We start from the raw sequence: 19,891 nt of genomic DNA, 5'->3' as shown, positions 1-19,891 counted from the left end.
AATAAATATATTTTTGGGTCGTATGACGACATTGTCAAATGTCTTGTTTTTGTCCATAAAGCAAAAATGATTCATATGGAGCAAAGAAACCAGAAAATATTCACATTTAAATAAACACTGATTTATTTAGTCATCTGTTATTTATTGAGCAGTCGTTGCAGCCTCACATATCAGCCGCGTTGACGGCAAATTGAACGCTAGTTAAACACATTCTCACTGGTCAAAATCACGTTAGAATGTGTAATAACATTCACGTATCCTCTCTTTTTTTCAGCCGCTTCAATTTCCCCTGAGTGTTTCATGTTTGTTTCTGTAGATTGCTGTAGATAACTTGAAGGGGGGGGGAAACCTTGAGTCGGTGACATCATCACCTTGACTTGTATAAACAGTGCGGCGGGGGGAAACTCATTGGTGAGTGCGCGTGGACTGGATTCCTCCCGCAGTGCACTTTCTCAGGCTCGGCGTGCCATCATGCTGCAGTTAGCAGATCCAGCTCATGCAGGCGTCGTGGACGATTGCCATCGCACTGTAAAAACACAACAGCGAGTGCAATCTTCTCCGCGCTTATCATGTTGTTATCAGCCTCCACTCGGGTCATGCTAAGGTTCAGGCGTATTTGACTGTGACAGTTACAGATAATGCCGACAGCAAAGGTTGCACAGTCAATTACGTGGAGGCAGTTGTGACATTTTGGCTCCGTCTGTCAGCTGCCAAACGTTAAAATCTCACCCGGTTGTTCGTCTTGAAAAGGCCACCAGCAGAAATCCAGACGTTTAATCAAGTCAAAAACATCGGGGAAGGCAGGGTTATGTATTTAGCCGTAATCATGCAGTGCGAGCTTGTGCCTGTGATGATTACAAATCTGTAAACCCATTTATTTTCGCCGTTTTCTTCTCACTGCGGAGCAGATCATTTCTAGGTCAGTGGCTGTCAAAGGGGCTGCAGTTGCGTGCCATTTTTATCCTGCCTCGGCACAAATTGGTTGAAAGCACTCTTTTTTTCTCTGCGAGGGTAAAAAGTGACATTGCAGCGCCGCGGTCCCAGATTGAATTATGCTTCCTTTCTTTCATATAAGTTGTTCTGTCACACTCTGGCTTTTATTTCATCAAAAGGCCTTTCTTTTCTCAAATTAAGCCTTCACTTTTTTCCACACAAAGGAATTTGTAAAATCAGTTTTACATTATAAAGCCACGGTGAAAGTGTTGCAGGATTTGTGCACATTAATATTCCTTCATGTGAGGCATTTCAAAAGCTTTTAAACATTAAGTAGAGATTATTTTGTCCTGCATGAGTGTGATAATGTTCCTTTTGTCTTAATTCTCTCTGATACCTCCAGATTAACATGTCTGATTGGTTGTTTTCAATCACTTTTTTGCACTCGTGTCCCTGAGGGGAAACAAGAATCTAATTATATTATTTGTGATAAGGAGACTTGAGGTGCTCTGAGGACAAATCAGTGCAAATATGTTGTTGTTGTTTGCTTTGTCTTTATCTATCTTTCCTCTAATTATGAATTCCGTGTCTTGCAGGCAGGTGATGAAAGGAGAAGACGGCTGCGCTACCCCAATGTAACGAGAGAGAGACGGAGAGGAATTCACTACTGCTACTGGAAAATCAGAATGACCGTGCCTCTGCACCTCTGACCAGCACAACTGGAATGATATCTTGATCTGTTTTTTTTTCTTTTTCCTGGAAGTCACCAAGTTAGCGATGAGTGGGGGGAAATAATGGCCAAAAACAAGGATGCGCGGCCCCCGACATTCGCCGTCAGCGTGGTCGGTCTCTCGGGGACCGAGAAAGATAAGGGGAACTGTGGCGTGGGCAAGTCCTGCCTCTGCAATCGGTATGTGCGCCCCGATGCGGACAGCTACTACTCGGAGCACACCTCAGTGCTGAGCACAATAGACTTTGGTGGACGCGTGGTCAACAATGACCACTTCCTCTACTGGGGGGACGTGCCCCATCGAGGGGACGATGGGTTGGACTGTAAAATCCAAATCATAGAGCAGACGGAGTTCATCGACGACCAGACGTTTCTCCCGCACCGGAGTACAAACCTGCAGCCGTACAGCAAACGTGCGGCAGCAACGAAGCTGCAGTCGGCAGAGAAGCTTATGTACATCTGCACTGACCAGCTGGGCCTGGAGCAGGACTTTGACCAGAAGCAGATGCCCGACGGGAAGCTGAACATTGACAGTTTTGTGCTCTGCGTCGACGTCAGCAAGGGTTGCAATAGGAAGTTTGACGACCAGATGAAGTTCGTGAACAGTCTCTACTCTCAGATTGTGAAGTCGAAGAAACCCATCGTCGTCGCCGCCACCAAATGTGACGAGTGCGTGGACCAGCACCTTAGGGACCTGCAGAACTTTGTCGCCAGCAAGAAAAACCTGTTGCTCATTGAGACGTCGTCGCGCTCCAACATCAACGTGGAGCTCTGCTTCAACACTCTCATCCAGCAGCTGGATAAAGCGCGAGGGAAACCAAAAACTGTGCCATATCTAGAGGCTTATAAAGTCCAACGGCAGCTTGTTGCCTCAGTAACGGATAGATTTGACAAATTGATGTTGCACACAGTAAGAGATTACCACACCACGTGGAAAACGGTGGTCAGTAATATGAAGGGCCAACCCGACTATGATGAGTTCATCACTCTGGAGGGCTCAAGGAAAGCACGCAGCATGTTCTCAAAGCACATTGCACAACTGAAACAGGAGCACATTAGGAGGAGGAGGGAGGAGTACCTGACGACGCTGCCTAAAACCCTCAACAACATCCTCAATAACCTCGACGAGGTGGAACACCTCACCTGGCCCGAGGCGCAGAGTGTCATCCGGAACCGGCCTGATTTCCAGTACTGGTTTGTGATTCTGGAGCACACGCCCTGGGATGAGACGGACCACGTCGACAACAGCGACCGCAGGATACCCTTCGACCTCCTCGACACGTTTGACGGCGAGAGGATTTACCGCAGCCACGTCCAGCATCTGCTGTCGGAGAAGAGGAGGGTGGAGATGAAGGAGAGGTTCAAGAAGACACTGGACAGGGTCCATTTTATCAGTGCGGGGCAGCCTTGGGAGGAAGTCATGTGCTTTGTCATGGAGGACGAGGCCTACAAGTACATCACAGAATCAGATAGGAGGGATGTTTACTGCAGACATCAGCAGGAAATAGTTGAAAGGGCTAAAGAGGATTTTCAGGAAATGCTTTTTGAGCACGCCGAGCTTTTCTACGACTTGGATCTGAACGCCACCCCCAGCTGCGACAAGATGAGCGAGATTCACAGTGTGCTGAATGAGGAGCCCAGATACAGAGCCCTGCAGAAGCTTGCCCCAGATAGAGAGTCACTCCTCCTCAAACACATCGGCTTTGTTTACCATCCCACTAAGGAAACGTGCCTGAGTGGGCAGAACTGTGTCGATCTGAAAGTGGAGCAGGTGTTGGCAAACAGGCTGGTGCAGCTTGACCACGGACGCTCTAATCTCTACTACAACAGTGCCAACGTCGATAAGATCAACCTCTGCCTCCTGGGAAGGGAGGGTCTCTCACAGGAGCTAGCCAATGAGATCCGAGCTCAGTCCACAGACGACGAGTACACGCTTGATGGTAAAATTTATGAACTGGAGCTTCTACCCGTGGACGTCAACTCCACTCTGCTCTTCAGCCACACGTGGATCACCACCTTCAAGCCGCACGGCTGCTTCTGTGTCTTCAACTCCATCGAGTCGCTCAACTGTATCGGAGATTGCATAGGAAGGATCCGAGCGGAGATAGCGCAGAGTCGGAGAGATAGATTTGCTCAGCCGCTGCCGTTCATTCTCATCCTGGCAAACCAGAGGGACAGCGTTTGCAAGAACATCCCCATCCTTCGACACCAGGGGCAGCAGCTGGCAAACAAGCTGCAGTGCACCTTTGTGGACATTCCCTCTGGGGCGTTTCCACGTAAATTCACAGAGTTCCAAGTGAAGCAGGGTCTGCGAGCAGTCCTGGATGGGCTGAAGCATAATTTTGACGTCTTGGCTCCTCTGCCTTCCATCAAAGACATGTCAGAGACTGACCTCAGGATAGTCATGTGTGCCATGTGCTGGGATCCTTTCAGTGTCGACCTCATCCTCTCGCCTTTCCTGGACTCTCACTGCTGTAGCGCCGGACAGCCGGGCCAGAGCAACACCCTCATACTGGACAAGATCATTGGCGACAGCCGGAGGAGGATCCAGGTCACTGTCCTCTCTTATCACTCTGCCATCGGCGTTCGCAAAGATGAACTGGTGCACGGCTACATTCTGGTCTACTCTGCCAAGCGCAAGGCGTCCATGGCGACCCTGCGGGCGTTTTTAGCCGAGGTCCAGGACGTAATCCCCGTCCAGATGGTGGCGATCACAGACAGCCAGGCGGACTTCTTTGAAAACGACGCCATCAAGGAGCTGATGACGGAGGGCGAGCACATCGCCACAGAGATCGCCGCCAAGTTTACGGCGCTGTACTCGCTGTCGCAGTATCACCGGCAGACGGAGGTTTTCACTCCCTTCTTCAACGAAGTGCTGGAGAAGAAGCCGAGCATCGAGAGCTCCTTCCTGTTTGACAGCTCGTCGCGAGAGTGCACCACTGGCGCCAGTGAAGACGTCTTCCCCACCTCGCCTCATAGCCACTCCCCCGCCTACAACACCTACTACCCAGAGTCTGATGATGATAATGAAGCCCCGCCTCCTTACAGTCCGATAGGTGACGATGTTCAGCTTCTCCCCACACCCAGCGAGCGCGCCAAGTACCGAATCGACCTCGAGGGAAACGAGTATCCGGTCCATAGCACACCCGTGGGAGACCATGAACGCAACCACAAAGTGCCTCCGCCTGTCCGGCCCAAACCAGTTCTCCCTAAACCCAATGTAAAAAAGCTGGACCCCAACTTACTGAAAACCATCGAGGCTGGCATGCGGAGTAATCGCAGGATGGCGCGCGGCCCGACGACGCACGCGGAGGACGTGGAACCGTCGGACAACTATGCAGACCCCGTGGACACCCTGCTCAGGTCCAGAGGCTTCCACAATGAGGACATATATGCCGTGCCCGATGACGCGCACAGCCGCCTGGTCAAAATCAGAAACTCCTTCGGCGGCTTGCACGGTCTCCACGGCGTGGGAGAGGAGGAGAACGGATACGACAGGAAGACTCAGGCGGCCGGGAGGCGGCCGTCAAAATACAAACATCGCTCTAAAATCCTCTTCAGCAGGACAAAGGCCTACCAGAGACGCTTCCACTCGGACAGCGATGGGGAGGATTCTGGTCCCGCCACGCAGAAAAAGAAAAAGGGAAGAGCCCACCGGGGCAGCGAGGAGGACCCGCTGCTCTCACCTGCTGACCCCTGGAAGGGTGGCATAGACAACCCTGCCATCACCTCCGACCCTGAGCAGGAGGACAAGAAGATGAAGAAGAAGAAGACGCCCAAGACACCAAAGGAACCAAAGAAGGTGAGTCCTTTTTAAGAACTTTATGAAATGTTTGAAAGTAAAGTGTGAGTCAAAGCTTTCCTTCTTGTGAGTGACTGAAAGACGGCGCTTCACTGCATGGAATATGAGGGAGAACAGAAGACTGTGTGAGTGGGAGACAGGGTGACTGATGTGAGCCAGTTTCTGTTTTTAAAAGCCCCGGGACTTTTGGTGAGGAGAGTAAAGAAAGCATTTGATAATTGATTGATCGCGGCTTTTTTACGCCACACAGGCTGGAGGAAAGAAATAAAGTTTTATTAAAGATGCGCCATTAAAGACCGCCTGTGTAATCTAAGATTTCAGGCTGCATCTGGAATGAGATGCTTTTGTTTTAAAAAGCTCATCTGAGGCTGCTGAGCATCAGCACAGCCTTTACAGTCTCCTTTAAGAGAAAACATGATCAGATATCGCAAATAACACACAAGCAGTATACCATTAAAGGTACAGTAGGCAGGATTTATTTCTGGCATTATGGATCATCAGTAATCCCATAATAAACTTATAATAATAATAAATAAAAAACGCTGCAAAGAAACCTTAAAAAATTGTTTGTGTGGGAGAGATGTAAAGGTCAAACAATGTGGGTTTTTTGATGGTTCTTTAGAAGTCTCTCACCAGCTGATAAAATATATAAAGGTTTAAAAATAACAAATGGTACACTAAATGACAGGGCCGCAACTATTTTCCTACGCTCGAAAACCAGAAAATATTCACCTTTTTAAGAAGCTGAAAAAACAGAAAAACTTGTTTCAAATTATGAATTAAGAAATCAATTTAATAATCCGTTAATAGATTGTTGTTGTTGTTGCAGCCCTAATGATCCCAAACTGTCATTATTTGAATGTTCTGTCAATCTTACTGCAGCTTTAACATTGAACAAACTTTAACACACACACACACAAGCACGCGTGTAAAGGAAGGAAAACTATAAATATAAATAAATAAATATTCCACTCTGATACTGCGCGCTCTCGACTCGAACGTAAACACGCACGCTGAAAGAGGAATGACACAAAGCTCCGCGTTGGCGTGAAGCGCTCGGTGAAACACACCCATACATTAAATGCAATCATCCAGCAGAGAACCAAATTCCTCACAAATCACTTGCAGGTCCGACCATGTTGGACTCCACTGGGGCACAATGTGAAGTGTAATTTAAAACTCACCTCCATTTTCATTCACTTCTCTACTCAAAATGGTTTCTTCTGTATTTACGTTGTGTCAAAGTGGAGCTGCAGTTTAAAGCGACGGCGACATCTGCTCTTCATTACGACGTGTTTGCCGCCTTTACATGGACACAAAGAATCATGCAGAAAATGATGCAGGCCAACAAACACACACACACACACGTCACGCTGGCACGCTGGCACGCATCAGATAATCGTGTGTAAATCAGTGGAGAAACAGCCTGCGGTCTTAAATGAATGCAGGTCATTGTGGAAACATTGAAAGTGTCTGTGATTATCAGTGAGAGGAGAGCGAACGGAGAGCCCCGAGGTACAAAATGGAAGGTGTTTAAGTCGCCGTTCCCGGCCAATTAGACGAGCCGGAGCGCCCGCAACCGTTGTCGGCATGACAACTCTTTTGAAGAGCGGAGGAGTGTGGGAAATCAAACGCCACCTCAGCACCTCGTTACTCATCGTTCATGAATAACGGTTTTGTCGCCGTCGCCGCCTTTCTTGTTGTCTTCCCACACACGAGGCTCCCTCTGCTTGTTCCCCTCGCTCCTCCCTTACATCGCCAACTTTCCTGTCTGATCTATTCCCAAAATCTCCGCCTCCTCCTGATATGATCTGCCCCCTCATCGCCCTCCCTCCTCCTCCACCTCTGTTCTCCCTCTTGTCTTTTATCATTTTCACTCGTCTCTCTCTCTCTCTCCTCGTGCTCTTTTCTCTCTCTAAAAGTTTTATTTTTCTTCAACTTCATCAACTTCGTGTCTCCGGTCAGGACATCTGCTTTACTTTCTCTACTCCTGCGATGCTGCATTTCACTGTTCCAACTTCTCTCTTCTCCTTCTTTCAGTTTTTGAAAATCATCCTGAATGGACACAAGGGTTATTGAAAGTGCTTGGATTTTGTACTTGAAAGAAGTGAAGTTGATGTTTAGGTAAATGTCTCCCTTGTTTGTTACGACGCCACCTGCTGTTTCAGGCCCTGCGTCCGCTGTGTCTCTCTCTCTCTCTCTCTCTCTCTCTCTCTCTCTCTCTCTCTCCACTGTTCACGTGAGAGTCTGTGCAGAACAGCAAGCGAGTAAAGTTAAAAGCGAGAGAGCGAGAAATGACGATGTGATGTTGGGGAAATGAATTCTCCAAAACGTCCGTCCGTCGTCGGCACAGTTGCTCCTTGCCTGTGATACGTTTGTGTCCATGGTTCCTCTACTTCCTGTCACAGTCACTCCTGGTTATATAAACATCTCATCTCCCTCTCTTCATTCTCTCGTATCCACCTTCTCTCTCTCTTTTTTTTTTTTTAGCAGAGATCCTCGAAGCCCCCGAAGCCTCTGTACCCTCCGACCAGGAGAACCTGGGAGAGCAACTACTTTGGCGTCCCTCTGCAGAACCTGGTGACCCTGGATCGACCCATCCCACTCTTTATCGAGAAATGTGTCGACTACATCGAGCGGACGGGTGAGTCAGCGGCAGCTTCCTCCCGCCTTGTTGTTGTGTTTGTTTTTACTGCCGGGGTGTTCAGGTGCGACCGGGCTCGGTGCTGTTTTGTAAATCTTTTCATGGTACACCTGCTTTGTTTATACCTGCAAACGATTTGTGGCTGTTGGCCGTCAATAAGCCTTTCATGTCTTTCCAAATGAGTGAAGAGAAGGATGGGGTGGAGGGGTTTGGTGGGAAACGTTAGTGATTATAGCAGTAGTGGTAGGAGGAGGAGGAGGTGGAGGAGGAGGAGGCGGCACTGCTCCGTTAGCTCACTGCCAACCTGCCAGTCAGTACAAGTCAATTTTAAATCGATGACTTGTGTTGCCGCGGCGTTTGATGTGTTGCCAGAGAGAACTGCTGGAGCCACGACAGAAAAGATGCTGGGGGGGGAAAACGATCAAGATCAAAAATCTAATTAAGGAATGAAAGCTGGGAGATTAGAGCGAGTACGTGTCGTCCATTAATCAAGTGTTGACAAGAAAGGAGAAAAGAAAATGAGCCTGTCGGGCTGTGTAAGAGCACATTATAGACGGGGAAGTCTCACAGAGGGCCAGGGCACAGAGTGGATACCTGATCCAAGATCACACAGCTGCTAACAAGAGGATCCAGCTACTTCCTGTTCTGTGCTGGACTTTGTGAATATGGATCGGAACGTTTTCCCTCTTCGTTCTTTACGTTTTCCTCTCATTCTCACAGAATCACCCGAAACAACACTTGATGCCATAGTACACATGTCCGGCCTGTATGTGGCGCTGTGACAGAAATGCACCAAAAACAGTATTTGAATATAAAACTGTATTTGAGCAAGTAAACAGTCACAGAGACGGGTCCCTGAATGCTGCTTCTGATGTGGATAATAAGCGGATTCTTGTTTGAATGGACCTTTGTCATTAGTGTTGTCCGTCGACCTTTGTAAAACAATGGTTTTTAATGACATCGTCCACATGTGTGTCCACAGGTCCAGTTCACTTGTGTCTCTGTTGGACTTTGTTTGTGTTTAGATTTAGTTTGTGTCTGTGAACTTTAGTACCCCCCTCACTCACTGCCGAATTGTTGTTATAGCGTGAGAGTGTTATTGTGGCTGTAAGCACAGATAAAACCGCCTTAAGTCTTGTGTCACTTGGCGAAAGGTGTCAGTCACCTAGTGGTTCCCAAACACTGGGTCAGGACCTACAGATGGCTCATGAGAGTTTTTTATATGGGTCCCCAAAACAAATTGGTCGAATTTTCCCTGTCGTTTAGTTAAGATTTATGAGTATATGTTTAAAAAACACGCATAAAATCACATTTTATTTGATCACATGTAACTCTTTCTCTGTGACTAACTCAATATAATATCAGCTGTTGCAGATATGAAGGAAAGCTCTGCTCTTTGTGTCTTTTATTTATTTCTTTATTTGTTTATTTGTTCATGGAAGGATTGGATGGAATTTGTCACTCTAACTGCAGAGGAAGAGATTTTGAATTCACTTTTACTGCGAGGACGTCAGCGTGAGACAACAGTGTGAATACAGTTTGTTGTGGTTCAGCAACATTGGTTGCTATGGAGACGGGGACTCCCAAATACGTTATTGTGTCTTCGGTGACGGAAGACGGTTCTATAAATGCCCAGTGTGACTTAAATTACTAATTAAAGTCATTAAATTACAACAAAAAACCTGTTATTTCTAACACAGAGGCACATTTTAAGTTTTGCTTGTCAATTTCTGTTTTTCAGAAAAATTTGTTTGTTTTGTGGACAAAAGGATTAAATGGACCATAACCCAAAGTACTCGTGCTTGTATCGGACTCGCTCAGACGAATAAAGGTTTAAAATAAAGACGAGTGGCCTGTGTGGACACGTTTTACTGGTAACTGGTGACACAGGCCCTCAGTGCATGCTGGGAATGCGTTTGGCGTGCTGCCTGGCTGTCGTGAAAGAGACGGCCTCTCCCTGCGTTTGAGAAATCCCTCGGTGAGGTCATGGATTAGTTGGATAGATATTTATACTCTGTGGTGGACACTTGAGCCAGAGTGACTCTGAGTCCTGTTTATTTTTATTTTTCTGTCCTCTGCACATTCAGACATGACAAGTTTTTCCATCCATCCAACGAAGAAAATCAATATTTTAAACATAAATCAATATTTGATGAGTTTTCTGCATACATGTTCCACTTCTCTTTCCCGGGTGTCTCCATGGTTTTTTAAACCTTGTTTTGAGGACATTTGTGCCCGCGGTGTTTAAAAGAGCGCGGGAACACTGCATCTGAAGACTGAAAAATAATAATAAAAACATTCCATTCAACCGCCCAGATTCTTTCACACACCTCAGTGTAAACAACCACGACAATAAAGGAGCTGAGGAAGAAATGAAATAAATGTTTAATTAAAATACAAAACACATCAATAAAGTTGTAATTAGTAGAAATGTGTTTAGGGCTGCAGTGATTAATCAATGAAGCATTTACACGCAATTTGTTTTTTTGAATAATTCTCACCATTTTCAGATCCGTATAACAACAAAATCATTAAAGCTGAAAGTTTGTTAGTTAGTTGCAGCCCTAAAATGATGTTAACCTGCTGAAATCTAAATAAAAAAGGTTGCTCTTGACTTTCCCTCTTCCTCCTCACCCTATTTCCTGTCGTCTTACCTAAATTCAGTTTCTTAAAGGCGGCGTTTGTTCTCGTTCTGAGGGCTGTGAGTTAATTCCCTTCAGAATATGTTTTGATGTTGGGTCGAATAATCCACATGAGCTCGTTGATGACTGCCAACTAAAGTTAGGATTAATCCCAGCTCTGTGTGTGTGTGTGTGTGTGTGTGTAGACGTGCCTGCCAGCTGACAGTCGTGTATCAGAGATTTCATGGCCACGGCTGTGGAAACTGTCGAGGTCCAGACGGTCTGTTAGGTGGATTTTAAGAGCTTTTCCCCTCCCTTCTTTCTTTCTTTTTTGTGTGTGAATATAATTTCTCACCAGACGCAGAGAAACGTGTGTGTGTGTGTGCGTGCGTGCGTGTGCGTTCTCTTAAAGCCTGCTGTTGCGTAAAGTGTTTCATATCCAGGCAGCTGAAGAGTCTTTACAACTTAATGAGGCCTTTTAGGTTGTTTTCTCGTGTGTCTGTTTGCAATGATTGGGGTTTTTGTGTGGTGTGGACTGGAGTTGACTGATAATGGGTTTTTAAAAGAACAATGGCCGTGATTTCGTTATCAAAGAATTGGGAGATCAGAGAATGGTGAATGGGAGTAAAAAAAAAAGAAGACATTTAAGAAGCAAAAAAATTACATAAAGTGGTTTTAACTGGTGTGTCTCTACAAGAGGGGCGGAGCTTCTAACGAAGACGGGGTTGGCTACGGTCGTGAATCAGCTGACCTCCAGTGTCTTAATTATCTTGTTTACGGTCTAATGTGTGTGTAGGACATGTTTTGTCTCATGGTGCGGAGGTGTGAAGGTCGCGGGGGTCGTCCTGTTTCGTTGCGTAGCTTTGTCGTCTGGTGAAAAATGGGCTGGATCCTCCCGAGATCCACCCGGGTCAATGGCTGCGAAATGAATCCGCTGAAACCGATCTGGAGCCGCAGCTGTGGCTGACCTCTGACCCCTGAGCAGCGGAGCAGGACAGAGTCCCTCTCCCGTGGGAATCGTTAAAGCATCACCGCTTTATTGTGTAAGCGTTGTTTCTGCACTCCAAAGCAGACACTTGTCACGTTAATCGAGGTTAGAGTCAAAGTGTTAAAGTGCTCCTCCCCCTTTATCGCAGCCGGGAATCGCTCTGTTAACATTACCTCTTAAACTAACTGATATTATCTATTGATCTGGTGCTTTAACAGCACTATTATCACTACTTTGTTGCCCACTTGTGTACATTTTATAGACTGACCATGAAAACAGCTGCAACTAACCATGATTGTTTTCATTAACAAAGAATTGGTAGATAAAATATCACTTTTATCCTCTGTGTTTAGGGCTGATTTGTTTCAAGCATAACTTTATTAACAAAAATAAAGAGTGTTGATAAAAGGACCCGTCATTCCCACACCCTGCAAAGAACGACACCCTCAAATCTCCACAAACCACACGCACTCACTTTACGCTCACTGAGGATCAAAGAAATCCAAATTTTATTCACGTGTCAGAAGCTGAAATCACAGAAATGCACAAACTAAATCATCCACCGTCAAAATGGCCAATCATGTTTTACTGGTGTAGACTAATGGATGGAATTGATGATATTTTTGCTGCAGAATTCTCACAGTAAATGTGAACCACAGCCACAGAGAGGTGGCGCTGCGGAGACCCAGACTGCTGGTTGTTAGGGTTTAACCACATGTAATAAGCTGCTGCTGATGATGATGATGTTGAAGATGAAGATGATGGCTGTTTGTGGTGAGAGTGTGAGGAAAGAAGAAACTGTGATTTATTTTTCTTCTTCTGTCTGTTTGTGAGATGAACGTGTGAATGTGTGAGACGGAGGCAGCAAATGTGACGGAGAGAGTGGGAGATGTGAGCGCGTGACCTTTTATTTGTCGTGTGTGTGATAAGTGATAAGACTGTGTGTGTGTGTCTGTGTCGTGTGACTGGAGCGTCACCAGTCCTGGAAGCTTTAATGCACATTTAAACGGTGAAAACGTAAACACTGTTGTGAATAGGGCTGCTAAGTCAGTTCAGAGAGGCTGATCGTTGGTTGTGGACGTTTTCTGACTTAATTCTCAGAAGGTGTGGCTAAATGCTCTGAAACATAATTATTTCATTCAAAAGTTTTTTTCCTGCATTTGATATTCAGTTGTTCATTAGTTTTTATTCAAAACACTGCAGACATAAAACACAAATGGGAGAAACGGACCATAATTGTTATTAAGCCATTCAAAAAAGAAGAAATCTGCAAAATGAATCACTGAATGTGGGCTATTACCAGAGTTTGAATTGTTAAGCGTTAAAGTAATCATGACTTAAACTCTAAATGAGGACTGTCACATGAATTGAAGGTTAATAGCAGACAGGAATCTATGGAGCTGGTGCTTTAACAGCACTATTATCAATTATTGTTGTTATTTTTCAACCCATTTGTGTACATTTTATAGACGAGCTGTGAAAACAGACAGCCATGATAATGCGTTTACAGGTCTGTCGAGCCTGCTGTGTGCACAATTTCCCCCAAAATATTCATATGAAGTGCGGCTTCTCTGGAACATTTCAGTGATGCTTGAGCAGAAAACAAACAATACAAATACTGATAATAGATTTGAAAGCCAGTGTCAACAGTTACAGGCATTTAAAAGGAGAAACTCCACACACTGGCTTTTTTCCTGCTAAATGTCTCGTGCGATCAGAGTTTGTCATGATGTTCTGACCCCGTGGGAAAGTGTTCACACTGGGCCATCTGTTTCCTACGAAACCACGTCTGAGAATCTCCTTATTAAGTTTGCATTACTGTCGTTAAATGTGTTAAAGATGAGTTCAAGGATTAAATGAGATAAAGGAAGGACAATGAAGGTTTGTTCTGTTACCGTCGTTTCACTGCGTTCTCTCACAGTCGCCACGTTCTAATAATAACCCGCTCTAAGAGACGTCTCCCCGGGGCTTTTTCACGTCCTTGAAGGTTTGTGTATTTAAGGAAAATGAACCAGGTGATTTCTTCTTCTTCTCCCTTCTCGTTTCTCTGAAAGCGACATTTTTGATTCTTCACTAACCTTGATTTTTGGCGGCCAAGGTCACGCTGGCGTTTTAAGCGAAGGTCACGTACACTCACGAATACGATTCATGTGTTCACACTGACGGACCTTTTATCATAGAGTCACAAATCCATAGTTTCCCATAGATATTAATTGTGGTGTTTGTGTTATTTATGTTTTTAATAGACAGTCTTTAGCTGCTTACATGTAAATATGTTGGATTTTATTTGCTCCTCTGTGGACGTTGGTCACATTATGACCACAGTCGGTGTTTTTCAGCGTTCTCTGACTGTTTCTGCAACAAAATGACTAATAATCACCTTGTCTAGATTAAATGCTCATCATTAGTTGCAGCCTTGGATGTTTTTCCAGTCAGCCCAGTCAACAACAACAAAAACATCACCTCTCTCTCCTGGAAAGTGAATTTTTCTGACATGTTAAGTCCCAAATAATCACGACAACGTATCGGGAGAAACATCCATGAGTTAATAAAAATTACATTTTTATATTTATTTGCATTTTTGCAGAGAAACAGTCAGTGTTCATGTACCTGCTGTGGTGCATCAGAAATAAAGTGTGTGTTTTTCTTTGAAGAGCTCAGCCTGCCTCTGCCTTGGGCGCACGTGTGTGTGTGTGTGTGTGTGTGTGTGTGTGTGTGGTCTTTACAGTACATCACAGCGATAGGTCCTAACCTCACATTTCCCTTCAGAATGCAGCCGCTGGGGGATCAGGCTTTTAGACGAGCGCGGTTTTTACAAGGTCAAGCGCGAGTCTCCTCTGTGTATGTTCAACATTAAGCTCTCAGAGTTAAACACAGAGAGATCAGTGGGGGGTGAAACTCCGCTCCTACCAGCATCCAGCAATAAGAATGTGACGGGTCAGAGCTGCACACACCTGATAATACTCCTGAGAGAGAAGTGATGTGGAAAACCGCGTGAAAGCCATGAAGAGCTGAAGGAGGAGGAGAAAAGAGAAAATTGGCGACGTGAGGAACTTGTTTAAAGTTTTAAGCGAACACGCTCGCCGTGACCTTTCCTCTGTGTGAAGTGTGAACTCTGCGGCTTTTGATTAATGGCTGCTTTAGAGGAGGAAATGCAGTCTCAGGTGGCAGAGGGAGCAGCAGGAGACGGACGGCGATGTCTTCAGGAGCTGTTGAGGTCGCCCGCGTCTCCTTGTGCTTAGGAGAAATTGAGAACCCCTGGTTTGTAGAATTTTGGCATCTAAATATTTTATGGTTCAGGTGTTTTGACGTGTTCAGTGCTGACTGCATCATGTGTCCTCCTGAAGTAAAAAACAGCATATGTCAGTTTTGTCAATTATGTTCACATTTAGAGGAAAATAGACAATTAATATATATATATATATTTGTATATAATTATTAAACACACACTGAGTGGACACCAGTGTGATTATCGGCTGGTATCGTTCAGTAGGTTTGTAGGTGAAATCTCTCAATTTTAGATTTTTGAGTCTTCAACTAGTAAAAACTGATTTTACTGACAAAAGATTTGCATAATAATAACCTACACCTTAGATACATCTTAAGTCTACGATATCGCTCTATTTTTCACTTCATCTCTCTATAAAACAACTTTTTCTGACAGGAAACTAAAAAAAACAACCTCTGACACCAAAGCCCACAGAGAAAATCAGTGATTTTAACATCACACACACAGGAGTTGCTGATCCACTGCTGCCTCCATCGCTAAGTTCAAATGTCTTATTTTGTCAGTTCAACATTTGAAATCCTGATTTACATCAGTGACACAAAGTGACCACACGAGGCAGCAGCAGACCAGCAGCTCCCGTGTCCCCACAAGCTAAAATCACTGATTTTCTCTCTGGACTTTGGTGTGGGAGAGTGAGTGGTTTACAAACTTCAGTTTCTTGTTGGAAAAGTCTGTCTCACAGTGAGATAAAGATGTGATATTGTAGACTGAAGCTGGCATGGATTTTAAATATTGAATAAAAATCTAGCGTTTAAGTTAAACCTCTGATTTAACCCGGCCTCATAAAATCATTTTATGAATCTGCAGCACAGGTGAGTAATAAAGTTTTAGGTGCTCACTGATGCTGTTCACTGCGTTTTATGCCAGCATGTATTTAAATAAATAGTCAGTTATAAAAGCGCTCTTTTATTCGATCTGTTTGTCTTCCGGGTAAAAAACGCTATAAAGCGGCGAGGAAGTGAGAATAAAGTAGATTAAATGATGCACTGGCTCCCCCGTCTTCCTCCTCCCTCCTTCTTTAGTTATTCAGTTTAAAACTGATGACATCCTGGTATTTCACAGGGGCTAAAACACACACACACACACACCTCTTTCACTTTGATATGTTCTAATGTGGAAGCAGAGAAAGTCGCTGCTTGAGAAGCTTTGTTTATTTTACCTGCCAGTGAATAAATTACCAAATCGTGTCCCTGAAAATTCATTTTCGCCAAACATCTGGGCCTGAAGCCAAGAATGTGGAGAAGAGACACAATGGGACAATGGTTTGTGTCTTTTTCTTTCTTTTTCTTGTGAGCAGCAGCGTGAGCGAGGCCACACGCCTCTTTGCCACCGCCCAACTCCATTAGAGAAGTTTTATTAAATGTTTCCCGCTCTCCAGAGACATGAAATGATGTTTGGCACGAAGGTTGGAGGAGGACGGGAAGGAGAGGGAGGGAGGGAGGGAGGGAGGAGGGCAGAGCAGTGATTAAATGGCTTTTTGATGCTGATGCATTCGGAAGGCCTCATTGGTTATCTTTCCCTGCACTTAGTATCATGTGAGGATGGATGGGTGGAGTTTGTGGGTTTTTGAATCGATTACTAAATTAATTGGCAACTGTTTTAATCATCAATTCATTGGTTCGAGTGTTTTATTTAAAAAAAAAATCTTAAATGCGAATATTTTCTACTTTCTTTGCTCCAAACAACCAAGAAATCATTCAAGCAGAGTTATTTTGTGTTAGTGGACAAAAACAAGACATTTGAGAACATCATCATTTCCACGTTTGAGAGACGCTGATAAGAGAAAATCATCAACAGATTAAGTTTCAGCCCTTAATGCCACTTTTTTACGTTCAGATAATTAGTTCTTAATGAAAGATACGGATAGAGAAGCTGAATTAAAGAAAGTGTAATGATGCACAGGCAGTGTAACTTAAATATAGAGCTGTGGAACTACCATTTAACACCAGATACCATGTGGAAATATACACTCTCGATGTTTTTACAGTAGATTCATCTGTGGATTATTTTAACAAATACTTGTTTGGTCCAAAAAATGTCAGAAAATGTAAAAAATGTTGTTTATTTTATTTTGGACTTGGTTTGCTCTCAGCAAAAGGGCTGCAACTAAATGAATTGTCAAATACTTTGGTAATTGATAATTATTTTAATATAATAATAATATAATATAATTTCTTTTAATAGTTCACAATAATATAAAGACATGGTTATGATAGGTATAAATAGAACAGACAAAATCTGAAATCTAACAACTAATTAAACCACTAAACAAGTTTATATACAGTTCAATCTTGATTTAATGTAATATTATAAAAGATATTGTTCATTGTTTACGCCAACGCTGTTTTCTTTTCAAGGAAATCAAACCGAACCACACTTTAAACCAGACCGTTGTCAACATTTGTTCCACGTTTTCCTCGTACACTTAGACATTTTTTAACGACTTATTTGAGATGATTTCTCTCGTAGATGCTCGTTTTTACTGAATATTTCCGCTAAAGCTGCAGGAAAAATCCCCTGAAGAGCCGCTTCTTTCTGAGACGCTCTGAGCTGCAGAATTACCCAGCAGCCGTGTCCACCACCGCTTCATATAAAGCTGATTATTAGCTATTTCCTGCTGCCTGCTTTGAAGTCGGATCACAACTCCTGACTCTGGAGTGAAGTGCAGCGCCGAGTCAAAATGGATTCTACACAAAATAATTCATAGTTTCTCTCCAAAAAAAAACCCCCCCAAAACGAACAAACACATTTCTCGTAGCCGTTGAGAGTGCAGAGTGAAATCAGTTAAATGAGCTGTGTGTCAGCACGTCCCCCACGCTGCTGCTGCAGGAAATCAAACGGTGTGAGTTCAAGTTGAATATTGATCTCTCCTTTTCACACACACGCGCGTTGTCAGCGGAAACACGCAATGGAAACACGCACGCTGAGCTTCCTGCTCGACGCTCGGAGCGACCAGCGCTCCCCGTTTGGTCCGATGGGACCGGTCTGAGCGTCTGACCTTTGACCTCCCCGTGTTGCCGTCTGTCTGCGAGGAGTAATAAGACAGTTCTGTCAGCGCTGACGGTCTGTGAGAGTCTGAAAATCACATGACTAAACATGTTTTCATTGACTCCGCTGAATATCCCGGGATTTCAAAATAAGAGCGTTTTGTTTTGCTCTCTTAAAAGTCTTTGTCCAAATGTACAAACCTAATGGTCCTTTTGTTTCTATCACACATACTGAAGCTGAAACAGCCCTTTCTTTCTTTGCGCCACAAAACAAAGAAATCATGAACATGATGAATATTGGTTTGAGAAACACTGATCGTTTGCGCCCCCTCAGACGTCAACAGGACAAACGCTGCTTCTTATTCTTGGTTTTCATGTTTCCGTGTGGATTAGAACCTTCTCTCTTCATATTGAGTTTTTTCCTCTTCTTTTATTTTCACTTCTTCTTCTTGCGAGTGTTTGTGCACTGGAGCGCGAGGTGAAGTCAGCGAGTGTAAAGCCTCGACCTTTTGCAATTACACGTGGGTCACTGGTGAATTACATTTCCTCACTCCAACGCGTTCACAGGGAAACTCTGGAGTTGGTGCGACGTTAGCGCCGGCAGGTGTGTGTGTGTGTGGGTGTGGGTGTGGGTGTGGGCGGGCACAGTCTGCACTGATGAAACAATCCACTCCTCCCCTCCAATTGGTTCCTGCTCCTGTGTGACCTTTGACCTTCTCACACACGAGTCACTCGCTGGTGTTTTCCCTGTTAGAGCGAGGAAGTGGAGGATGAGTGAGTGACGGGCGGGCAGGTGGGCGGCGGCCACTTTTAAGCACATGTGATAAACTACCTGCTGAGAGGCTTTTCACGCTGCTTGTGTGTGTGTGTGTGTGTAGCTTTATGAGGCCATATAAACCACAGGCGTTTATTGATTTAACAGGAATAAAACTCAGTGATCAGATTAGATTTTAGTTGACTATACTTGTGTTTTGTGATGGTTGGAAGGTCAGAGGTTCTGTTTGGTTTTGTAAAGAACTTAAAGGACTTTATATCAGTAAAAATCCTGGAAGGGCATAATGGACAAAATCACATCAGCCTTCTTCATTCACCCTTTTTCCATAGAGAGAGAGAGAGAGAGAATAAATAACTAGCAAGGGCCAAAGACAGTTGTGAAATGCTGTTGTTTGTAAAGGAAATGTGCCTTTCTGGTCAGGACAGGGGGACAACACACTCACATATGCTGTTAAAACAATAGAATATGTATATTTTGTACCGTGCTCTATAAACTCAGACATATTTTCAATACAATTAATAAAACAGAGATGATTCTGCCTCCAAGTCATTGAAAAATACTTTAAAGAATTCCAATATGACAGTTTTGTGGCATGTTCCTGGAAGATTGAGTGTATTTAAACATTTGAAATGTAATATTGGACCCTCTGGTGTGCCATACATTTGACACCTGCGTGTGTTTGTCGCCTCTCTTTCTGCAAAGACCTGTCATCCTCATAGAGACCAAAACCTGGACCTAATGAGGCAGAACCTCATTTTTCGCAGAAGTGGTTGTAAATTTAAGCCGACGATTTGAGTTTTCAATGATTTTAATGTTTTAATGCTTACGATTAAGGTTGTTTTAGTTTAGTCTGTCTGAGCAAATGAATGAAAGTCAATGCAGAGTCCTGAGAAGAGTAGCTGCACAAACCTGTGTGTGTGTGTGTGTGTGAGACAGGATGTATTTGCGGTAAGTGTGGTCACACTGAGGCGGCTGTCGCGGTTGTTCTGGTAGTTAGAGAAGCGCCTGTGAACACACACACACACACACACACACACACACACACACACACACACACACACACACACACACAGAGTCAGAGAGAACATTACATCCTGCTCTTTAACCTCTCGTCTCAAACTC

The 19,891-nt window shown here is 44.4% G+C and overlaps 1 protein-coding gene across 2 annotated transcripts in view; it reads left to right on the top strand.

Moving 5' to 3' along the window:
- arhgap5 (Rho GTPase activating protein 5) overlaps positions 1–19,891 on the top strand; it is a 42,564-nt gene that overhangs the window by 7,120 nt on the left and 15,553 nt on the right. The window contains exons 2-3 of one of the 2 annotated variants that reach the window (XM_044047307.1): positions 1,530–5,465; positions 7,956–8,109. In XM_044047307.1, the coding sequence (XP_043903242.1) occupies positions 1,728–5,465; positions 7,956–8,109 (3,892 nt within the window). In that variant the 5' untranslated portion in view covers positions 1,530–1,727. The remainder of the gene's footprint in view (positions 1–1,529; positions 5,466–7,955; positions 8,110–19,891) is intronic. The other variant, XM_044047308.1, reaches the window with a different exon arrangement.

The sequence above is a fragment of the Solea senegalensis genome, linkage group LG16, assembly GCF_019176455.1.
Source record: "Solea senegalensis isolate Sse05_10M linkage group LG16, IFAPA_SoseM_1, whole genome shotgun sequence".
Lineage (NCBI taxonomy): Eukaryota > Metazoa > Chordata > Actinopteri > Pleuronectiformes > Soleidae > Solea > Solea senegalensis.
This window is presented reverse-complemented; position numbering and strand designations above follow the sequence as displayed.